The sequence below is a fragment of the Carassius carassius genome, chromosome 4 (assembly GCF_963082965.1).
Source record: "Carassius carassius chromosome 4, fCarCar2.1, whole genome shotgun sequence".
Classification (NCBI taxonomy): Eukaryota; Metazoa; Chordata; class Actinopteri; order Cypriniformes; family Cyprinidae; genus Carassius; species Carassius carassius.
The window spans coordinates 34,530,922-34,550,748 of NC_081758.1; the positions used below are offsets into that span (position 1 = coordinate 34,530,922).

Below are 19,827 nucleotides of genomic sequence, written 5' to 3' on the forward strand. Positions count from 1 at the left end.
GCCCTGACCACCCCAATCCCTCCAGTCCCTCCTCCTCTTCCTCCTCTTCCTCCTCCTCTGCCCTGAAACGCCACCTGTCTGCACGGGCGAGCCGCCCAATGTCTATGTATGAAACCGGCTCTGGTCTGAAGCCCTTTCTCCCCAAGGGAGAGACCCCTTACCCTGAGGAGACCTTCCCCACCCTGCAACCCTTCCCAACCTATGTAAGTAAAAACCTGCCTCTCACCTTCTCTCCATTTTCTTCTTCAACCTTCCTTTCCAAATGTTGCAGCATGCTGATGGTACATTTCCCATTTTCAGTGCTTTATAAGCGATTCCAAAATAGACGTTACGTTATAGACTACTCAGCGTATTACTTCACTTTGCATCCTGTTGGCTGATATAGCAGCTATTTCACCATATTTACTGTTTCCCTTTTTTATATCATGTGTCAGTTGGGAGATACAAGACATGTCTTTATGGCCAACTCAATGCATAAGTCACACAGTCTCATTCTCATTGCTTTATGTAACTTAAGTTTGTACATATAATTTTTATTTTTTATTTCAAGCTTGAAGGTAAAGGTGCACTTAGCTTTTTTTGTGTGTGTGTTATGCTGGCCAGTATGACTGATAAATTTGTACCCATGTTCAATAATTGGGATTTACTGAGATAAAGTGATTTTTAATTAAATGCATGTTTTAAACCATAAAAATATCTGTTGTACATGTCACAGTTATTCAAGCTCACAAAAATCATCTTTGTAAGTTCCTATATTCATTTCCTTTTTCACTTTTTCATTGACCTTTTGAGTGTTGATATTTAAAAAATTGTTTAACCCTATTTCTTTTTATCGCTTTTACTGCATATTAATGAAATTGATTATTTTCCAATGCATGTCAATGTTGCAGCTGTTGAAAATGTATTCATCAGTCCAGTATTATTCAACACTGGGTTTGTGCAGGTTTTATAAAAATGTTTCTCCATGATTTTTCATAATACACGACTAATATTAATATATAATGTTAATAATGTATTAGTATACACTACCAGTCAAAAGTTTAGTGTCAGTAATATTATGATTATTAATTGTAATAATTACTAATAATAAAATTTATACTTTTAGAAAGTGCATTAAATTGATCAAATTGGACAATAAATTTAATGTTACAAAAGATTTCTATTTCTAATCAATTCTGTTCTTTTGAACTTTGTTCATCATCAAATATTAACTGTGGTTTAAATATAAGAATAATTTCTGAAGGATCATGTGGCTGCTGAAAATTCAGCTTTGCCATCACAGAAATAAAACCCATTATAAAACTGTATACTAGTAGAAAACTTATTTCAAAATGTTATAATATTTTATAATATTACTATTTAACTGTATTTTTGCTCTTTTTTGCATTTTTGCCTTGGTGAACTTAAGACACCTCTTTCAAAAACATTTAAATATCTTACCAACCCCAAACTTTTAAATGGTAGTGTGTATACAGTAATATTAAATTAAATTATTTTAATTTCATTATAGCTTCTACATTAATGGTAAAGAATCAAACCTTATTGTGTAATGTTACCAAATTATTACTATTGACAGACTAGTATTTTATTAGATTGTTACCATTGATGACATGCTGTCACCTTGTTCTCTAGTCCAGGCTGTCTATCACGGCTGAGTATTTTAAGAATTTTGAATGTTTTTTTTTTTTTGGTCAGTTTTCTTTCATTCTCTGTCTTAAGTCTAATTTGCACCCATTTTTAGATCGAAAAGGGTGTGTGTGTGGCCACCTCGTCTTCCTTCCCCTTCCTCCCCTCCTCCTCCTCATCCTCCCCGTCCTGTTTGCGGGATGAGAGTGTGCAAAGGGTTAAGTACATCCTCACATTCTCCGTTCATCGTGGGAGTGGACAGAAGCACCAGGAACCCTTTGCCTCCTCTCCACTCTCCTTCACAAACTCATCCACTGTCTCAACTCTCATCCATCCCTTTTCCTCTTACACCTGTTGTGCTCCACGCATCACCATGCATGAACAGTCCCTGCACCAACCCTCCAGGGGCTGTTGTTTTCAACTGATACGTATTTCTGCCTTCATCACCATCATCCTAATAGATAGCACATACATTTCATGGCTCGTGTCTTCACTCCCAGGATGCACTTCTCAGGGCTTGTCCACTGCTGCTGCTGCTGCTGCTCACTCATCTCTCCAGGATGTCTTGCAATGCTACATGCTCTGGGCTGAGAGTAATACACAAATATGAAACACTGATATGTAAATAGTTTGGATTAGCTTGGTCACTTTGTGCATGCAGATTGCTACCATATTTAGATTCATGTTTCTGTTGTCACTGAGTGTGTGTGTGTGCATTTTGGGCCTTGTTTATGGTGATTTTTTTTTTTTAATGCATTGATCTGACAATTAAGTTCAATACACTACCATTCAAAAGTTTGGTGTTGGTAAGTATTCCGGTCATAGCAAAGCTGAGTTTTCAGCAGCCATTACTCCAATCTTCTATGGAGGGATTATTTGGTCAGATTATAAATTAAAATTCTTAAATTTCAAATTTAGATTTTTAGTTTTGGTTTAAGACTTTTAGTTTTAGACTTTTAGTTTATAATCTGACCAAATAATCCCTCCATAATCTTCAGTGCCACGTGATCTTTTAGAAATTTTTCTAATATGCTGAATTGGTACTCTAGAAAATTTTATTCTGACTAATATTGGAAGCAGTTGTGTTTTGACCGAGATGCATTTTTTTTTTTTTTTGAGGATTAATAAAATTCAAAATTTAATTGCATTCTTGCTAAAACAATTTTTTTATAAATTTATTTTAGAAAAAAAAAGCAAATTAATGGTAGAGCATGTCCTCACTTGAAGTCAGCGGAGGATCTGGAATTTTTACAGCTGTTAACAATTATATTTGTATTGAACTTTTTTTTAATTGTTAGATCAGTACATCACAAATCAATGATGCATTTTTCATAGTTGTGTGCAAAGAAATGTGAGGAGAGCAGAAGCATAAATAAGTGACTGTAGAGTATTCATTTGATTATTCTGACATGATGTGGCAGTTCTCCAAGCATCATGATTCATGACTGGTGCTGCCTGACAAGAAATTGATTGAGTACTCTGTTACACAAATTTAGTATTGTCCCATGTCAGAGTGATGCTGGCATCTGACCCCATTACCTCATTATGCTTTGGCACAGCGAATCATGCTCCAGTGAAGCTGTCAAATATCTTTACTGTAATTGCTTTACTGCACTATGAAGGAATACACTGATCAGGGCCATGACCTAGATTCAGTTGTTACCCTGAGACTCACAAGTGGTTTAATAGCTAGTTTACTTACATTTTTGCATATGCTGGTCATTTCTTCAAAACGTAATTTAAAAGTGCATTCAAGGTACAGTTGTAAACCTACTACAATGATGTCTCTTAAATATATTTTTTAAATGATGTTTATTCCTGTGACGGCAAAACTGAATTTTAGTAGCCATTACTCCACTGTCACATGATTCTTCAGAAATCATTCAAATATGCAGAGGAAACATTTCGAGTTATTATCCATGTTGAAGATAGTTATGCTGCTTAATGTTGTTATGGAAACTGTGATGCATTTAATTTTATGATGAATAGAAAGTTCAGATTTCATATACATGCTGTCACTTGATAAATTTAATACATCCTTGCAGTATTAATTTCTTTAAAAATAATTAATGAACCTTATCTCTTAAAAAGTAGTGCAATAGTACATATTTTTTTTATTATATAATTGTCTGCGTTCACTGGTAGTGGAAAACCATGACCTTGGCACTGTTAGCATCCAGCATTCAAAGCCTAATGTTTAACAGTGCCAGCTGTATTGCTCTTTTAATCCGAGACATATGGAGAAAGTAATACAGTTATTGTAAATAATGTTCAAGTCGTTGTTGCCAACTTTTGCTTGTGATGCATTTCAAAGATTAGTGCCTGAAATATATATTCTAATGTATCTAAATGCTAAAAGCTTGCTTCTACTCTACTGACCACACAGTTAATGCAGATTGTTCAGTTTAGTTTCATATGAACCACCAGACATGTTTATATTTCCAATGCCATCACCACAATTTCATTGTGTGTTTTGTGTTCTTTTACTGTATCCTTTCTTGTCTCTTTAGGCCTCCAAATTTGACAAGCAGAGCAATGTTTCTGATGGTGACTACGATAACACTGTCAACGAATCTGATCTGAACGACTCCGGGTACATGTCCATTTTCGTTTTTATGACCTGAAATAACTCCTGCATAAATACTGCTTGCAAACAAAACCAGCCTTTTTCCCCTCTGAAAATAAGAACTGCCTGTCCTCCACTTTTGGCCAAGTAAAGTGAGGAAACGCACTAATGATGCTCTAAAGGAATCAAGTAGCTGTGCCAAAACAAATCTGTTTTGCACATGCTTCGCCACAGAGTTAGCAATTTCAGACAGGACAGCATCTGTCTGGTTCACTTCACATCTGTGGGCATTACGCACAGCTCAGTGTGGCCCAGGCACGGCGCCAGGATTCCAGTTTTGGATGGGCCAGACCAATTGTGGGTGGGCCTTAATTTAAAAACGTAAAAAAATTTTTTTTTAAAAAGATTATCCAATCACTGCTTAACCTAATAAAAATATTGACTAATATAGCCTACTGTTATATTATCTGTGCGTAAACATAATATAGATTTTAATAGTTTGGTGCTCTTTAAATATTTTGTTGCATTGTTAAAAATTTCGGTGCATAGGACAGACCTATCCGCAATCGCTATCCATGGTTCTGACCAAAGAAGAGCGCTTTGGAATCTCCGTTACGCATGAAACGCAACATACCTGGGCTGCGTTTCCCGATAACATTTCTCTTAACGCGATACGAAGACTCTTAAGGTATAACTCAACTAAAGGTATACTACCACTAAAGGTATATCATTGCTAGGCGTCTTCAGGGCTATCATCCACTCGCGAGGCGCCGGCGCCCTTCCTAGCAAAGGCGCTGTTTTTGGTAAAACATGATTTCATTAAGTTTTGTTTTATGGAAAACTCTTTTTAAAAGATATTCGTTTTTTATAAATTTTATCTTAATTTTGATCAATGTTTTATCAATCAATTGCCCGTATTTAATAAATAGCTAAGCAAATATATAGCAGACAATGTAATAACCCGAAAAAATATTTTGCTACCTAAAAGTTAAAGATTTTTTGTGTCACGCATGCATGCATGTCTATTTCCCTCATATTAAATATAAAACGCATGTGGACTGATATTTTTCCAATGTCTGGGCTCCTTTATTAATGGAGTAGCCTATATAAACAGACGTTTCAATATATTGGTATTAAATGCATTTTCTGAGAATTTATATTTCACGTTTTTACTGCAAATGTCGAAATACGTGCTCTTTGGTCCAGCAGTGCTTGAGTCACTGATCACATTAGAATAAAATATCTCATAATAAAATACTAAATTGACTGATTTATGAATGTATATGCATAGTTCTGATCAGTCGGAAATACAGATTAAAAAAAAAAGTAAGAAAAAGTAGAACGCTTTCAAATGAAACGCTTTCATTTGTTGTATTTTTGATCCTTAAAGAAAACAGAACAACAAAAGAGCGAATCATACCACCGTCTGAGGTTGTGCTTCAAGTCGAACGCTCCCATTTTTAAATCGTTCACAGCTGAGCATCGCGAGAGGCGGATCTGCGCCAGAGCGCGCAGGTGAATGAGCTGCACAAAGTCATTTTCAGATGCAATTAAAAAAAAACCTGGTTAGCCTAGATTAGGCCCATATTCACAAATGTGTTAGCTATGGAATGAAATATCTGATATTCCGATTGTCAAATATATGCAAGTTGAAGTGTATTGTTGTTTAAACACCTTTTAACGATCGCGTTAGTTGAGCTTAAGCGCGATATAATTTTATGACACATATTTTGAAATGTAGGCTTAAATCAAACACATTTTAATTCAGATTCTGTATATGTATATATATATGTATATATGTGTATGTATATGTATATGTGTATGTATGTATATATGTATATGTATGTATTTATATGTATATGTATGTATATATATATATATATAAACAGGAAAAAAACAACGAAAAAAAAACAGCTGGCTGATCTTTTACGTCTGTTAACTAATGACTCATGCAGCCGTTCGCGCGGTTGTGATTTTTTTTAATGTGGAACGTAGGCCTATTTTTACGATTGCACGTAACTGTTTTGAACCCGTGTTTAGACCCGTGTTTCCCCTTGTGTCCGACCCGACCCGCACCCGTATCCGACACAGTTGAATATTTTTCACCCGTTTCAGCCAAATTTGCGGGTCACCCGCGGGTACCCGAACCCGTGCAGGACTCTAAGCTGTACATCAAGCATTACTCGTCCCTGACGCCTTGGTTCCATTTATATAATGTCCTCCCCTGCAGCTTTGGCCGAAGATGTCGTTTGCGCAGCAGTGGCTGGATGGGAGACAGCATTTCTATACCGGAGCTGGATGATCACGAATGCGAGCCTGACCCCAGTCTGCCCAGCACTGAAGACGTCATCCGTAAAACTGAGCAGATCACCAAGAACATCCAGGAACTGCTTAGGGCTGCGCAGGAGAACAAGCATGAGAGGTGAGAGGATGTCCAATGTCAACATCTCCCATCTCCTATTTCTTTCATCATACTTGGCAGCAGTAAATCTGAGGTCATTTAATTCCCTTCTTCCTTTTGTTAACTTCTGCCACATATTTAACAATTTCACATGTAAATCGTTGGCGCCTTCCATGAGTAGGATACAAATTGTTTTCGCATTACTTAATTTAAAGGGATAGTTGACCAAAAATAAATAAATCTAAAATCCGTATCATTAATTCTGTATTCACCCTCATGTCATTCCAAACCTGTATGACTTTCTTTCTTCTATGGAACATAGAAGATATTTAGAAGATTGTTGGTGACCAAACAGTTTTTGTTCCCATTGACTTTTATCGTATGGACAGAAATGATAGTGTAAGTCAATGGGAACTGAAACTGTTTGGTTTGGTTGTTAATTCTTTAACGTACAGTATCAACTGTGTTTGACAGAAGAAAGAATGTCATACAGGTTTTGAGTGACATGAGAGTGAGTAAAAAAATTTGGTGGACTATCCCATTAAAGCATTAGAGACTCAAATCCATGTTTTTAGCTGTGAAAACTTTTAGATATTTCAGATGAAATCTAACATAATACCAAAGCATGAAAAGTTAGCACTTTGTAGCTTTGTTTTTTTTTTGCCTTCCCAACCTTTACATTCTAACGGTTACCAATAACTGACATCATAGCACAGTGACATCATTTAAAAAATGTGTTGAATTAATATCTAATTCAATATATATATATATTTTTTATATATATAAATGATTAGATTATTTTTGCAGCATGGAGGGGTGGCAAATAAATGCATTATAAATAAACAAAATTTTTTACATAAGCCAATACATGCAAGATTTAGTCTCATTCTGGCTAGTATCCACTGAGTGATAGTTCAGTAGTTTAGAATATATTTGACATCTTCAGTTATATACAGTAAAGATTTATAATATTGAATATATATATAATATTTGAGTCTTCATTGTCACGTGGTCCTTCAGTAATCATTCTAATATGGAGATTTGGTAAAAAAAAAAAAAAAAAAGTCTTATGATCAGTCTTGAAAACTGAAAAAGAACAATTTATTTAAAATAGAAATCTTTTGTAAAATTATGTCTTCACTGTCAATTTACTGTCATTGCGGAATAAAAGCAATAATTGCTTTTTTTTTTTATCTTACTGACCCCAAACCTTTGAATGGTATATGTATATACTTATATATTAAATATATTTTTCTGAAAAAAAAAAAATAATAACCACAATTTAGGCTTTTTTTAACCCTATCCGTGGAAAGTGCCTGTTTATGAAAATCACTTCTTTCCCATACATTGAATTACTCGATTCACACCTCCTTTTTTCTGTCTGTTCTCAATTGTCTGTGTTCATCATTTGGGGTCTGCGCTTTCGGGGTCCATGCTCTGTTTGGGTCCCGATCTGTCTCTTTCCCCACCAGTGCACCATGTGAGCAGAGGGAGAGTGTCCGCAGACTTAGACACAGTCTGGGTTGTTTCAGCACTCTGGTGCCTTGGGCAGACAAGCCCCCATCTCCCATGCAGTCCCTCGGCCTAAGAGCTCCCCACCCAGCCAACCCCAACAACCCTGCCTCCTGGTACTCTGGCCTCTGTCCCTGCCTCACAGGCACAGTGTCTACCTCTACCTCTCTTTTCATATCTTCATAACCCACTTATCTGAACATGAATGGAACATGCATGATTACTAGTATGTCTAATGCCGGAGCCTTGTGTCAGTTTTCATTGTCTCCTAAACTTCTATTTGCAGGAACTCATGTTTATGCACTTGGTTTCTCTTTTAGGAAAAGGCTTTGTACTGACATCCATCTAACTTTTGACGTTTCTGTTTTGCACTGCTTTGTTTGATTTTTCAAGATATTTTTCGGTTTAGTGAACGTCAAGCCCAGTTATTTAAAACAAGTTTTACCCTCTTAAAAGTGTATTAGCACTGGGGATGCATCATGTCTGCTTCACAACTAACATTTCAAACAAATCTGCATGTTTGTTTGTTTTTTTTTGGGTGGATTATTGCATAGAAATTGTAACACTTGTAGCATTTACTGCTAAACAAATAAATTAAGTCAAATGTATTCCATATATTTTCTATCTTTAATTTTCTTGTGAACTGTAATGTGAGTGGAATAAAAATCACTACTATTCAACGAAGGGTATTTTTAAAAAGACAGAAAATATCTGTATACACTACAGTATAATATTATGGACAAACTGTATTTTCCTTGATAGTCCAGCTTTAAGGGCCGTTCACACAAAGAACAAAAACTTTAACGCTTACTATATTAGCGTCCACACCAACTTGCGATAATGTTCTGTTTATTATAACTCTGCACTGCAGTTTTGTCGTCTGCTGCTTTAAATGCTCAACTTCTTCAAAGCAGTATGCATTCTGATTGGCTGTCGATGGTTCTGCCACTCCTCAGCTGTGAAAAACTAAATCTTTTTAATAGTAATTCCAACAGTATAATTTCTCTGTGTCATTATTGTTATAGTAGGGACTCTACAGTAGGGATTATTTGAAATGTTTAAACTATACCTTTATTGCTACAGTTATCATCCTTAGTGTGAACGGGCCTTTAAAGCGTTCCTCTCTGATTGCTCTGCGGTTAGCTTGACGTCTCACTTTTCAAACTCTAATGGTTTTTATTTTGAGATTTTAACACAGTATCTATCGTTTTCTCCTCCAATAGCTTTATACCCTGCGCAGAAAGAATATATGTGGCTGTGAGTGAAATGGCTGCCCTGTTCCCCAAGGTGAGCACCGTCTCTCCACACTTCATAAATGCAATAAAAATATCTGTGTTTTTTAGGTTTTTATTTTGATGTGTATTGTCCACAAAAAGTATTTGGACACTTTGGTCACGCTTTTGATAAAATATAACTTATAAATTACTTATATTAGTAGTAGTAATAAAATGTATTTAAATAATGTTTATTAAAATTTTTATTCACTAAAATACAAGTATCCAAATACTTTTCATGGGGCCTTATGAACATATATTTACTAGTTTATAGAACCATTACAAAAATCACACTTTTGATCAAATATTATTTATATTATACATTATTAGTGGTAGTAGTAGTATTCACTAAGATATTTCTAAACATTTAAGTATGGCTTGAGTGTCCAAATACTTTCTTGTGTAATATTTGTAGTAGTTACCCAAGTCTTGAAGTACTTTAAAATAGTCTTAATATATTTAATGTATATTTATTTCTGTATTTTCACCTTTGTCAACAGAGACCACGCTCTGAGACGGTGAAGAACTCTTTGCGATTATTAACGTCCAGTGCAAACCGGCTGCAGAGTGAGTGCAAGAAAGCATCTCCCCTGGAGAGCAGCTCCGCAGCCGACATGCAGTTTGTCACCCAGCAGGTCATCCAGTGTGCTTATGACATCGCCAAGGCTGCTAAGCAACTTGTTACCATAACCACCAAAGAGAACAACAACTGATCCTGCTTCCACCCATTTCCACTTGACATGCAACCAAACCCTGACAGTTTTCACCACATGTTATTTTATCAGTAACTACTGGGCATGTCACAAGTTTCTTTTTTTAATCTAAGGTGTATTTGCATGTTTTTATTTTTAATTTAAGGTGTCTGTTATCAGTGTTGTTTGGCTTAAAGCCATAAGATTAAGCCTGAAATGCTCTCAAGGGTTGTGTATATGTCTTGACCTGTGAAAGTGGCAGTTGAGATGTTGTGGACTGAGAGAGCAAGAAGAATGAGTAGAAATGAATCCGCAATGGAGCAGCAAATCACAAACTAAATATTCAGTAATTGCCTGACTCTTTGCACTATTCTGAAAACATTTAGTTCATTGTTTGAGGTTGTCTGTGTTGTTTTTAAATAGTTAAATAAAGCCTATTTTTCAGTAATCTTAGTTAAATCTATAATGTAATATAAAATAATCTGTTGTACAAAACATTCAGTTATTGTGGCCAGGTAGGCCAATTTTAAATACAGGTACAGTAAACTTGTAATTATAAAGAGAAAGTCATATTAAATATCATTTTAAAAAGATGCCCAAGGTTAAATACCTTTTTCTCAGTTGGATAAACCATGTGGCTGTAATTCAGATTTACAGTCTGTATTAAAGAAAAAATATATATATAATAAATTGAGGAAATGTTAATTAACCTTAGTTTAATTGTATTTCATCAGTTATTTAGAGGTCACAGTACAGTATTTAATGACATCTTTTTTTTTTCTTCAATACACTGCAGATGAAACAACCTCCACCAGCAAATACTGTTTGTAATCGTTTAGATGTGTATGTGTGTGTTTTAAGGTCATCTTATCGTACGTTCAGTTCAGTGTTTGGGCAGCTCTTTACTTTGCAGATCTTTTTATTTCCTCTCTAAGTATTATGTTCTAACCTGATCAGGTTAGTCTTACCAAACAGTTGTGCAGTGGACCGGTAGCGCAGTATTATTAGAGCTCGGAGTCAGTGACTTACAGCTCAGTGTTAAAATTCTCTTTGAGTGTTTGTAGTTGTTCGGATGAATTGGTCTTCCACTCATTAATGTTATTGCTATGCCTGTTGTTAAGAAATAATTGTGTCCTTTATTTTCTAAATAAACATAATTTATAATTTTGAGCTTCAATTGATGCTCCAGGGGTTTTGTTAATATCGTCATATGTCATATGTCATATGAATAAAGTGAAAAATTAAAGACCTAAACCTCGTACAAAATTATTTCTACTATCAAAAGCTCTATTGTTCTGCTTGTTCTTTTTCTGCTCGATTTAAAAAATAATAATTATGCCAAAAAATACATTCTCTTAACACAGTTTATTGTTCACCGACTATTATAAGTATGCCATGCATGCGTTTATCTCACCCCAAAGTGAAAACAATCAAAACATTAGAGCAGGTCTGCAAAGATCTCTTTCCCGCTCAACCCTCAGCCAGAAGGTGTTTAGCTGGTATGGGAATATGGCTGACACACTACATGGGGAAATTAATTCAGATTTGGTTACAGAAGTGCAAGCCAAAATATTTGAGGTATGTTGTATTGTTTTTATCAGCTGTTTGGACTCTTATTCTGACGGCACCTATTCACTGCAGAGCATCCATTGGTGAGCAAGTGATGCAATGTTACATTTCCAAATGTTCCAATGAAGAAACAGACTTACCTACATCTTAGATGGCCTGTGGGTGAGTGCAGTTTCATTTTTGGGTATTCCACGATTTAATTAGCTGGTCTTACTGGCATTTTTAATTTTAAAACAGATATGCACTATGTTTTTAAACTCCAGAACAAAGTGTCAGTCAAAAACGCAAATGTAATAATTTAATTTTAAAATCTTATTACAGTCAGTGTCAGATATAAGCAATCTACTCACCAAACCAATTACTCGCCGTTTTGACTGTGTTAATTTAATTAGATTTTTTTTTACAGGTTAATAACATTACTTTTTGCACACATTGGTGTCCAGTTAAAATCCTTCCTCATATATGAATGCAGGAGACAATGTATAACGCTTTCTTTATTAAAACCCTTGAAAGCATATAAATCTATACAAAACAATCTACATGTAAAAACAGACCTACATGCAAACCTCAGCACTAGTGCAATGGAAATTTGAGGTTTAAAACGTACCAATGCAATCATTTAAGGAAACCATAATGTAAATCATAAACATATATTAAAAGCAGGGGGAACCTGGTTGTTATTTAACCACAAAGTGGCCGAGATCAACATGGACATGGATATCCCCAATTCTTAATGAAAAACAATGCATCTGAAAGGGGATGTGGCACAAAAACTCTTCCTGTGAAGTGCTCTCATGTCCATGCTGACCGGGGTCTGCTGTGTATCTGCCATGGTGAAAAATAGATCAGTTATTATATTACACTGCACTTCAAATCTTATTTCATATAATTGCATTTACACTTGAATCTTCACTCACTTTCTCCTTGTAGCCCTGTCGAATCATTCTCTCTGTCTCAGTACGAAGCTCCTCCTCCTGCTGTCTAAGCTCCTCCCTCTCTTGTAGTTCTTCTTGCTCTTGTTGTCGCTGCTCCTCCCACTGTTCCTTGTGTCTGTGCTCCACCTGTTGGACAAATAAATCAATTGAAGACATCTATATAACCCAAGTAAATCTAGAATGCAGTGTTAACTCTATACAGACCTGTGCATTGATCTCCTGCATGCGAGCAGTGCGGGCTCCCTCCTGCTGCTCCCTCTCCTGGCGTAGGGTGAGTCTCTCTTGTTCCAGCTGCTGAATGAGCTCTTCTCTTCTCTGCAGAGACTCCTCCCTTGCCAGCCTGTTCTCCTTCATTCGTTCCTCCAACTGCTGTTGACGTCCTGTCAAGACCTACCAAACATTGATTAAAAATATATCATAGCATCCAAACACACTCTAACTTTCAGCTATTTAACTACATTTCTTAAAAATGTACATAGTATGAATTATATTATAATTACATAACTGTATAATTTAAAGATTGGCGAGTCCTTTATCTGCCACTGCAAAAATAATAACTATTTTCAAACACAGAGGTCCACAGAGGCTATAAAATAAATCATGATTTCAATAAAATAAAATAAGTAAATAAACCATTAATCTTTAAAGGGGTATTATCATAAAAAATTTTTTAGCTTATTTTATACACACTAACAAAACACTATCAAAGGTTTATGGTCAGTACAATTTTTTAAATAAATTATTCATTAAATTGTTCAAAAGTGAAAGTAAGGACATTTATTATGTAATGGTCAAATAAACGCTGTTCTTTTGAATGTTGAAAATCATTTTAATCATCATTAAAACATTGATTATAATAAGAAATGTTTCTTTATCATGTGTCACTGAAGAGTGGAACAATTCAGCTTTGTAATCATATGAATAAATTGTTTTAAAATATAAAAAATATATATTTCTGATCAAATAAATGCAGCCATAATTAACATAGGAGACTTCATACCGACTTTTGAATAATAATGTATATATAATAATAAAGTTTTTGCACAAAAATTGATTTTCCATGACTATTTTCCACCATCTCTTTGACTTCCAACTTATATAGGCTATTTTTTGCTGTTAAGACCTCGATGGCATGCAAATGAAATGCTATTTAGCACTTACTTGCTAGCTGAGGGTTTGAAAGTCATATACTAATATATTCATCTGTCTGACATCAGCAAGTTCAGAATGAGTCTGGGGGCAAATATCTATAATACTTATTTCTCAAAAGATTAAGGAAAATTTCTCATTATTTGACCCCTTTTTAAAATTCAAAACTTTATAAAATTATTCACATGAAACATGTAAGTAAAGAGCACTGTTGAAAGGGTTTTAAGAAAAGCAATATGCGAGCATGTGACTAGTGATCTGCTGGCCGTCAGCCTCAGGCAAGCTGTGCACGGTCTCACCTCCTGCATGAGTCTCTGTCTGGCTCTCCTCTCTTTCTCCCACTCTGCCTCTCTCTTCTCCCAAACACGCTGAGCTTCCTCCCTGCAGGTGGCAAACAAAATCAGAGTATGAAATTGACTTCCAGCTACAACCACACTTTAAGTTCTTAACAAACATTCTGACTATACTCACCGATATAAAATATCAAACTCTGCCTCCCTCTCCCTCTCCAGCTGGAGCTGCTCCTCTATGACTCTCTTCATCCAGGCGGCATCAGCGACAGCTCTCTCTCTCCTGGCTTTCTCCACTCTCTGCTCCTCCACTTCTCCCTCCAGCAGCGCTGCCAGGATCTTGCGGTCTGCCTCCTGGTGAACAGGAAAGGTATTGCAGACACGCAGTCAGGTCAAATTATATTCAGCTTTGGTGTAAAACTTTTTGAGGTAACCTACCAGTTCTTCCTGCACCTGCTGTGCTCTCCTTTTCAGCTGAGCACGGTACTGACGAGTCAGGAAATGCCTGTGGAGGCAGAGAACAGTGGCTTTAGGCTACTGCACAACAGTGTCAATTTAGCATTCTTTATACTGTATACTATTCTATTTGTATTAACATTTCAAATTAACTTTTATATTTTTAATTTTCATTGTAATTTCAGTTACATTTTTAGTAATTTTGTTATGTGCGTTTGTCTTTTTTTGTAAAGACCAAAAGTTAATTTTGAAATTTCAGTTAATCTTTGCAATACACTTTTTATTTCAGCAAGGTGCCAAGGCAACATCTAATTTTCATCTGGTTGTTTTTAAGCTAATATTTCTATTGTATTGTAGATTTATTTAATTTAACATACATTTTAAACAGTTATTATTAGTTATTTTGCAGACAAAATAAATCCCTTAATTTGTCTAAATATTTTACCCAAATTCAGTTTTCCTCCTGCTTTCCTCCATCCTCTTCCTCTCATCCTCTAGCTTCTCGAGCTCCCAGCGTTGAGACATTAGAGCCTCCTGTTCCTGCTTAAGACGCTCAGCCTGGAACAAGAATGAAATGGAATGAAAGCCTTACATTTGTGCAATTTATAGACCTTGGAAAAAAATGAAAAGACAAGAAAATTATATATGCATACACACACATTAATAAACACACAAGGTTGAGTTTACTTGATCTTTATGGTGTTTGTTATTTGTCACATGGGTGTTGTTGCAGCAATGCATTACAAGTATAATCTATTTTACAGTAATTTCATACTTCCTGTTCACGTAGTTTGAGCTCCTCCATCTGTTTGCGGAGATCTTCAGCTCGCTTCTTTTCGTCTTGTCTTCTTTTCTCCTCTTCTTCTTTCATTCTTTCCAGAGCCTCACGTCTTGTCCTCTCATACTCATTCTCAAAACGCCGTTTCTCCTCCTGAGTTCTCTCATCAGCCTGAATGTTACAGAACAGAGTTACATTTCAATGAGATAACATTAAAGAACACTGGCCATGTTAAACAAACAAACAAAAAAATTAATTTCTTTAAAACACATTAAATGTCCTTCCTCTCCAAGGACTCGACTACTATTATTTGTACACAAAATTCTAAATAATGTTGATGTTACATGATGCTCATCTGGTATGCATGAGCCAACATTGCAGTACTGTCATTTAACATCTCCTGTGAACGTCTCACCTGTTTTCTCTCCTCCTGTTGAACCTGCCACTGACTCACAATGTGATCTTTGTGCAACTCTGACTCCACCTGTACGCACAAACATTTGAGACACTGAGATGTCTGATTAAACAATGCTCCAGAAGTGGTTGCGTGGGTTCGGAACCAAATCCCGAGCTCAGAGTTACAGATCAGTCATGGAAGAAACACATCACTTGCCCTATTAAATTAGTCATGTCTGGTTCTTGATAAAATAAGGTTTATTTCGTTGCAGGAATTCTGTCGAAATCTTGCTGACCCCAGACTTACAGTTCTGTATATACATTCATTATAAAAAAATGTGTTTACTTACAAATTCTGCTTGAGATTCTTTTACTGATATATGACTGACCTTCCGCAGTCCTGGGTTGTTCTGCTTCCAGTGTTCCCTCAGCAGCTCCTGTGCCAGCTAAAAAAATAATAAAAAATCAATCAGACACTTGTATAATGGAACAATTTTAAGACAAGAGAGCATACTGTACATTTTTCCTCCTCTCTTCTCTGGCAGACCGGAGGGCATCTGTTTTCCCCTCTAGCTGTCTGGTCAGTGTGGCTCTGTCTGGACGAACATTTCTGAGCTCGGCCTCCAGCTGGTCTCTCTCTTCCTGGAGCATCAACCTCAGACGCTCTCGGCGCTCCTCCAGTTTCTGCCGCTTCTCCTCCTTCATTCGCTCCCGCTGAAATGCTGACATACTAAAACGCCAAGAAAACAAGTTGTTATAAATATATTGTCCTCATCATTGGATGTAAAAGCCAGTTCATATAAATGGGATTTTTTCTGATAGTTTTATCATCCAATGTATGTGGGTCAATGACATGACGTGTATTTTTTGTGTCCGAATTCATTATTTTCATACAAATAATTTGAATAAATACATGTAATATATCAAATGGATCTACAATATGTCCTTTATAAGAAACCCTTTTCATTTTATTGGAATTCAATAGATTTTTTTAGTTTTGGTGTTTGAAAGACCAAAAATGTCAGGTGGTGCAACCGTCCGAACATACAAGCAGAGAACAAAACTGAGATATAAATGTGAATTTTCTCAATTAAATTCTTAATCAAATATCTTGGCATCATTTTATGTTAAATTCTTTATAAACGAGGGGAAATAGTGTATCGGTGCTATTTCAAACATTTGCAGCAGCAGGACATTTTTGAGTAATGATGAGGTTGATTCAACTTATCATGTCAGGTGGCATGACCCCTGGAAAACTTTGAAAATGTGTTGTTATTATAAAAATGTGTATTTGATTAAAAAAATGTATCTATAACCTTGAGCACAGGGTCAAACATTTCTATAGGTGTCCAAGTTAATGCCTGTTAGATTTGAATTGAGTTTGAAATGTCAGGTGTCGCGACCAGATTTACAGTTAAACCAACTAAAAAAAGTCATGTTATTTCATGTTTTTGAAAATATTAAATACATTTTAATAAATATATAAAGCTTTTCAGTTGTTTAAAGGTGCAATCTACATATGTATATATATTTTTTTATTTTATTATGGTATGAGTCCTATTCTTCAAGAATATAGGACTGTATAATCAACACTGATACTAAAACAATTGCAAATTTAAATTAATCTATTTAAAAAAAAATTGTTGATACCATTATCAAGCAAGGAGAAAACAGCACGGCATAGAGCTTGTTAAAAAAGTGATCCAGTTGCAAGGGCAGAGTACCTAACCCTTTCTTGACTTACTGTTACTACTGAATCTATTGAAGAGTAGATTGAATTCTTCCCTTAATGTTTCTTGGCCCAATATTTGCACTAGTTCACTGTTTCATATAAAAGATGTTCTCATTTATTAAATGTGTTCCTTGAGGTTTCAAAGTGATATTTTTAAAGAAATGATGATCAAATGTAATCATAACATGCAGTTTTGTTTTGCACTTTCTTGTTAATGTAATGTTATTATATGATTGAGATAGAGTATAAATTGGTCAGAGGATTAAAATAAAAAGCCAATTGAAACCTAAATAAAATTCAATGACATATCTTTCTTTTTACTTTGTGAATATCAATCATTATTGATCACAATGTCAGGTGGTGCGACCGGCCATGGTCAGGTGGTGCAACCAGCAAATTCACATTTAAATGTATCAATTCCCACTGCAATTGCAAAATGAAGTAAGAAATATAAATATAAACTTGTATATAACGTATACAAATCATTTTTACAGTTAAAAACAAAACATAAAAAGTCCTTATGGAAAAATGGCTGTTTGAAAGCAGCCGTTTATATGATTTGGAATAAAAGGGCACTAAATAAAGAAATAGAAAGGGAAATTACCATGTGATATGCATTTTAGACACTACAATGATTCATATTTACAAGTCTCAGTAGTGCTAAGTACATTAAATGTATATTAATTTTAATTAATATATGGTGGCCCCACCTGACATTTTCTGGGTGGTAAAATCAGAAATCTTGTTTAATAATGAATTAATGCTGCCTAAAATGCTGTAAAACCAATATAAAACAACACAATACATTTTTTTGGACATAAAAATGCATTTTAAAACTGTTTTGCTTAAAATATATTTTTTTTCTTCTTGAAAATCTTATTTGTCATTGACCCATGTATTAGTGAAATCAGCCAATCATAGCAATATTCATAATAAAGTAATACAATTAAAGTAATAATAAAATCATAATAAACAAGTTGATTTCAAAATGCATTAAGTCCATTAAATCACATTGTCTTCTGATTGATCCATATATTTAAATTAATAGCTCACTGTAATGTGTTCCAAAAGTTTTTACTTCTCAGAAAGAGGCTTAATAGAATGAAAAGTACCAAATAATTTACATTCCAACATGTCACATTTATTAACTTTATGAATGACTTTAATAGTGTGTAAAAAAAAAAAGTGTATTGTGCTGTTCAGCTAACTGAAATGTTGATGATTTGAAAACTTGGCGGGAAAAATGTCACATAGACTGATCCCAGAACAGGCTATGATGTGTGCTGAAGTGTTCTCAGTTATAGACATTGTGCATAGGCTCAAACAAACTCAGTGAATAATGAAACTAATCCATCAGCGGATCCAGACAGATTGACCGTCAGTATTGTAACGTACCTGCGCTGGAAGGACTGCCGTGAGCTCCATTGCGCCTGTTTGCTGCTGCGGACCTCCTGCTCTCTGAAGTACTGCGAGTGCAGCTCCCACTGCTGCCTCCAGCGAGCCTCCTGCTCCCGCTGCCGCACCAGCTGCCTCTCCAGAGCCCGCACACGACCCGGCCAATGCGCGGAAAGCGTCGGCAAAGCCATGGCGGGGCAGTCGAGGAGTTTCTAACCGTCCTTTATGAAAGACTTTGACCTGCAATCACCGAAGCAGTCGTTTTAATTCACAAAATACTGTGATTATAAAATATGATTGACATGCTCTAATGCTGCATGATTTGAAGCTTACTGTACCGTCAATCGCTGGCACTGCAAAAGACGTAAAATAGACTCCGCTTACTAACTCCGTTTGAACATTTACGCTGAAAGCCTTGAATTTACCGCACTGACGCGTTGAACTTCTGCTGCTGTTCTGATTCAAATGATTAATATGAAAACAAAACTGTAGTTAAGAGGAAAGCAGGTAACGATGCTTAAACAAAACACCGAAAGAGAAGCGACCGCTTGGTTACGGCGCTACTTCCTGGTTACCTACGGCGAGTAGTGAGGTACAAACAGGTGACAGAGCGAAGCGATTTTTCTAAAGGGGATAAAGCTGTGGATTTCTACACTGATTTGTAGCCGACGAATAGAAATATGACATCAACGCTTACAGTAGCAGATGTTTAAGAAAAATGTAGTAAATAAAAGTATTTCTATAATCTTAAAACAAGAGTAGGCCTATAAAAAGTCTTCTTGATGAGTCAGAATGTATGTCAGAAATGTAAAAAGGAAATGCAGGCATGTTCCCTCTTGTGCATGGTCTCCACAGAATAACATCAGAGTGATTCCTTTTAGTGCATAAATAGCTGTTAAAACACCAAAACCAGCATTGCTGTTCAAATAGGTTAAAGGCACTTACAATCTTATAAAAATTTGAACTATGCTACCTGATAGCTAAAATAGCTATGATCCATATAGTTTATAACACAGTTGGAAATTTTAAAATGTTTAAATTTCAAAAGTTTTTAAA

At 35.5% G+C, this 19,827-nt stretch overlaps 2 protein-coding genes across 4 annotated transcripts in view; one reads left to right on the forward strand and one right to left on the reverse strand.

The window, feature by feature from the left end:
* git2a (G protein-coupled receptor kinase interacting ArfGAP 2a) overlaps positions 1-11,020 on the forward strand; it is a 31,031-nt gene extending 20,011 nt beyond the window's left edge. Inside the window, exons 15-20 of one of the 3 annotated variants that reach the window (XM_059548606.1) lie at positions 1-203; positions 1,742-1,843; positions 4,137-4,219; positions 6,423-6,614; positions 9,329-9,392; positions 9,880-11,020. The exon at positions 1-203 is cut by the window's left edge and continues 76 nt beyond it. In XM_059548606.1, the coding sequence (XP_059404589.1) occupies positions 1-203; positions 1,742-1,843; positions 4,137-4,219; positions 6,423-6,614; positions 9,329-9,392; positions 9,880-10,092 (857 nt within the window). In that variant the 3' untranslated portion in view covers positions 10,093-11,020. Of the gene's footprint in view, positions 204-1,741; positions 1,844-4,136; positions 4,220-6,422; positions 6,615-8,065; positions 8,222-9,328; positions 9,393-9,879 lie in introns of all 3 variants that reach the window. The other 2 variants (XM_059548605.1, XM_059548607.1) reach the window with 2 other exon arrangements.
* Positions 11,021-12,121: 1,101 nt separating this feature from the next.
* tchp (trichoplein, keratin filament binding) lies at positions 12,122-18,977 on the reverse strand. The gene is made up of 12 exons (XM_059548608.1): positions 18,772-18,977; positions 16,164-16,374; positions 16,034-16,090; positions 15,664-15,732; positions 15,246-15,419; positions 14,916-15,028; positions 14,453-14,519; positions 14,196-14,368; positions 14,024-14,105; positions 12,780-12,965; positions 12,558-12,701; positions 12,122-12,465 (listed from the first exon to the last, which is right to left on the reverse strand). Exons 1-12 carry the CDS (start codon positions 18,960-18,962, stop codon positions 12,433-12,435), a joined length of 1,500 nt encoding a protein of 499 aa, XP_059404591.1. The 5' UTR covers positions 18,963-18,977; the 3' UTR covers positions 12,122-12,432.
* Positions 18,978-19,827: the final 850 nt, after the last annotated feature.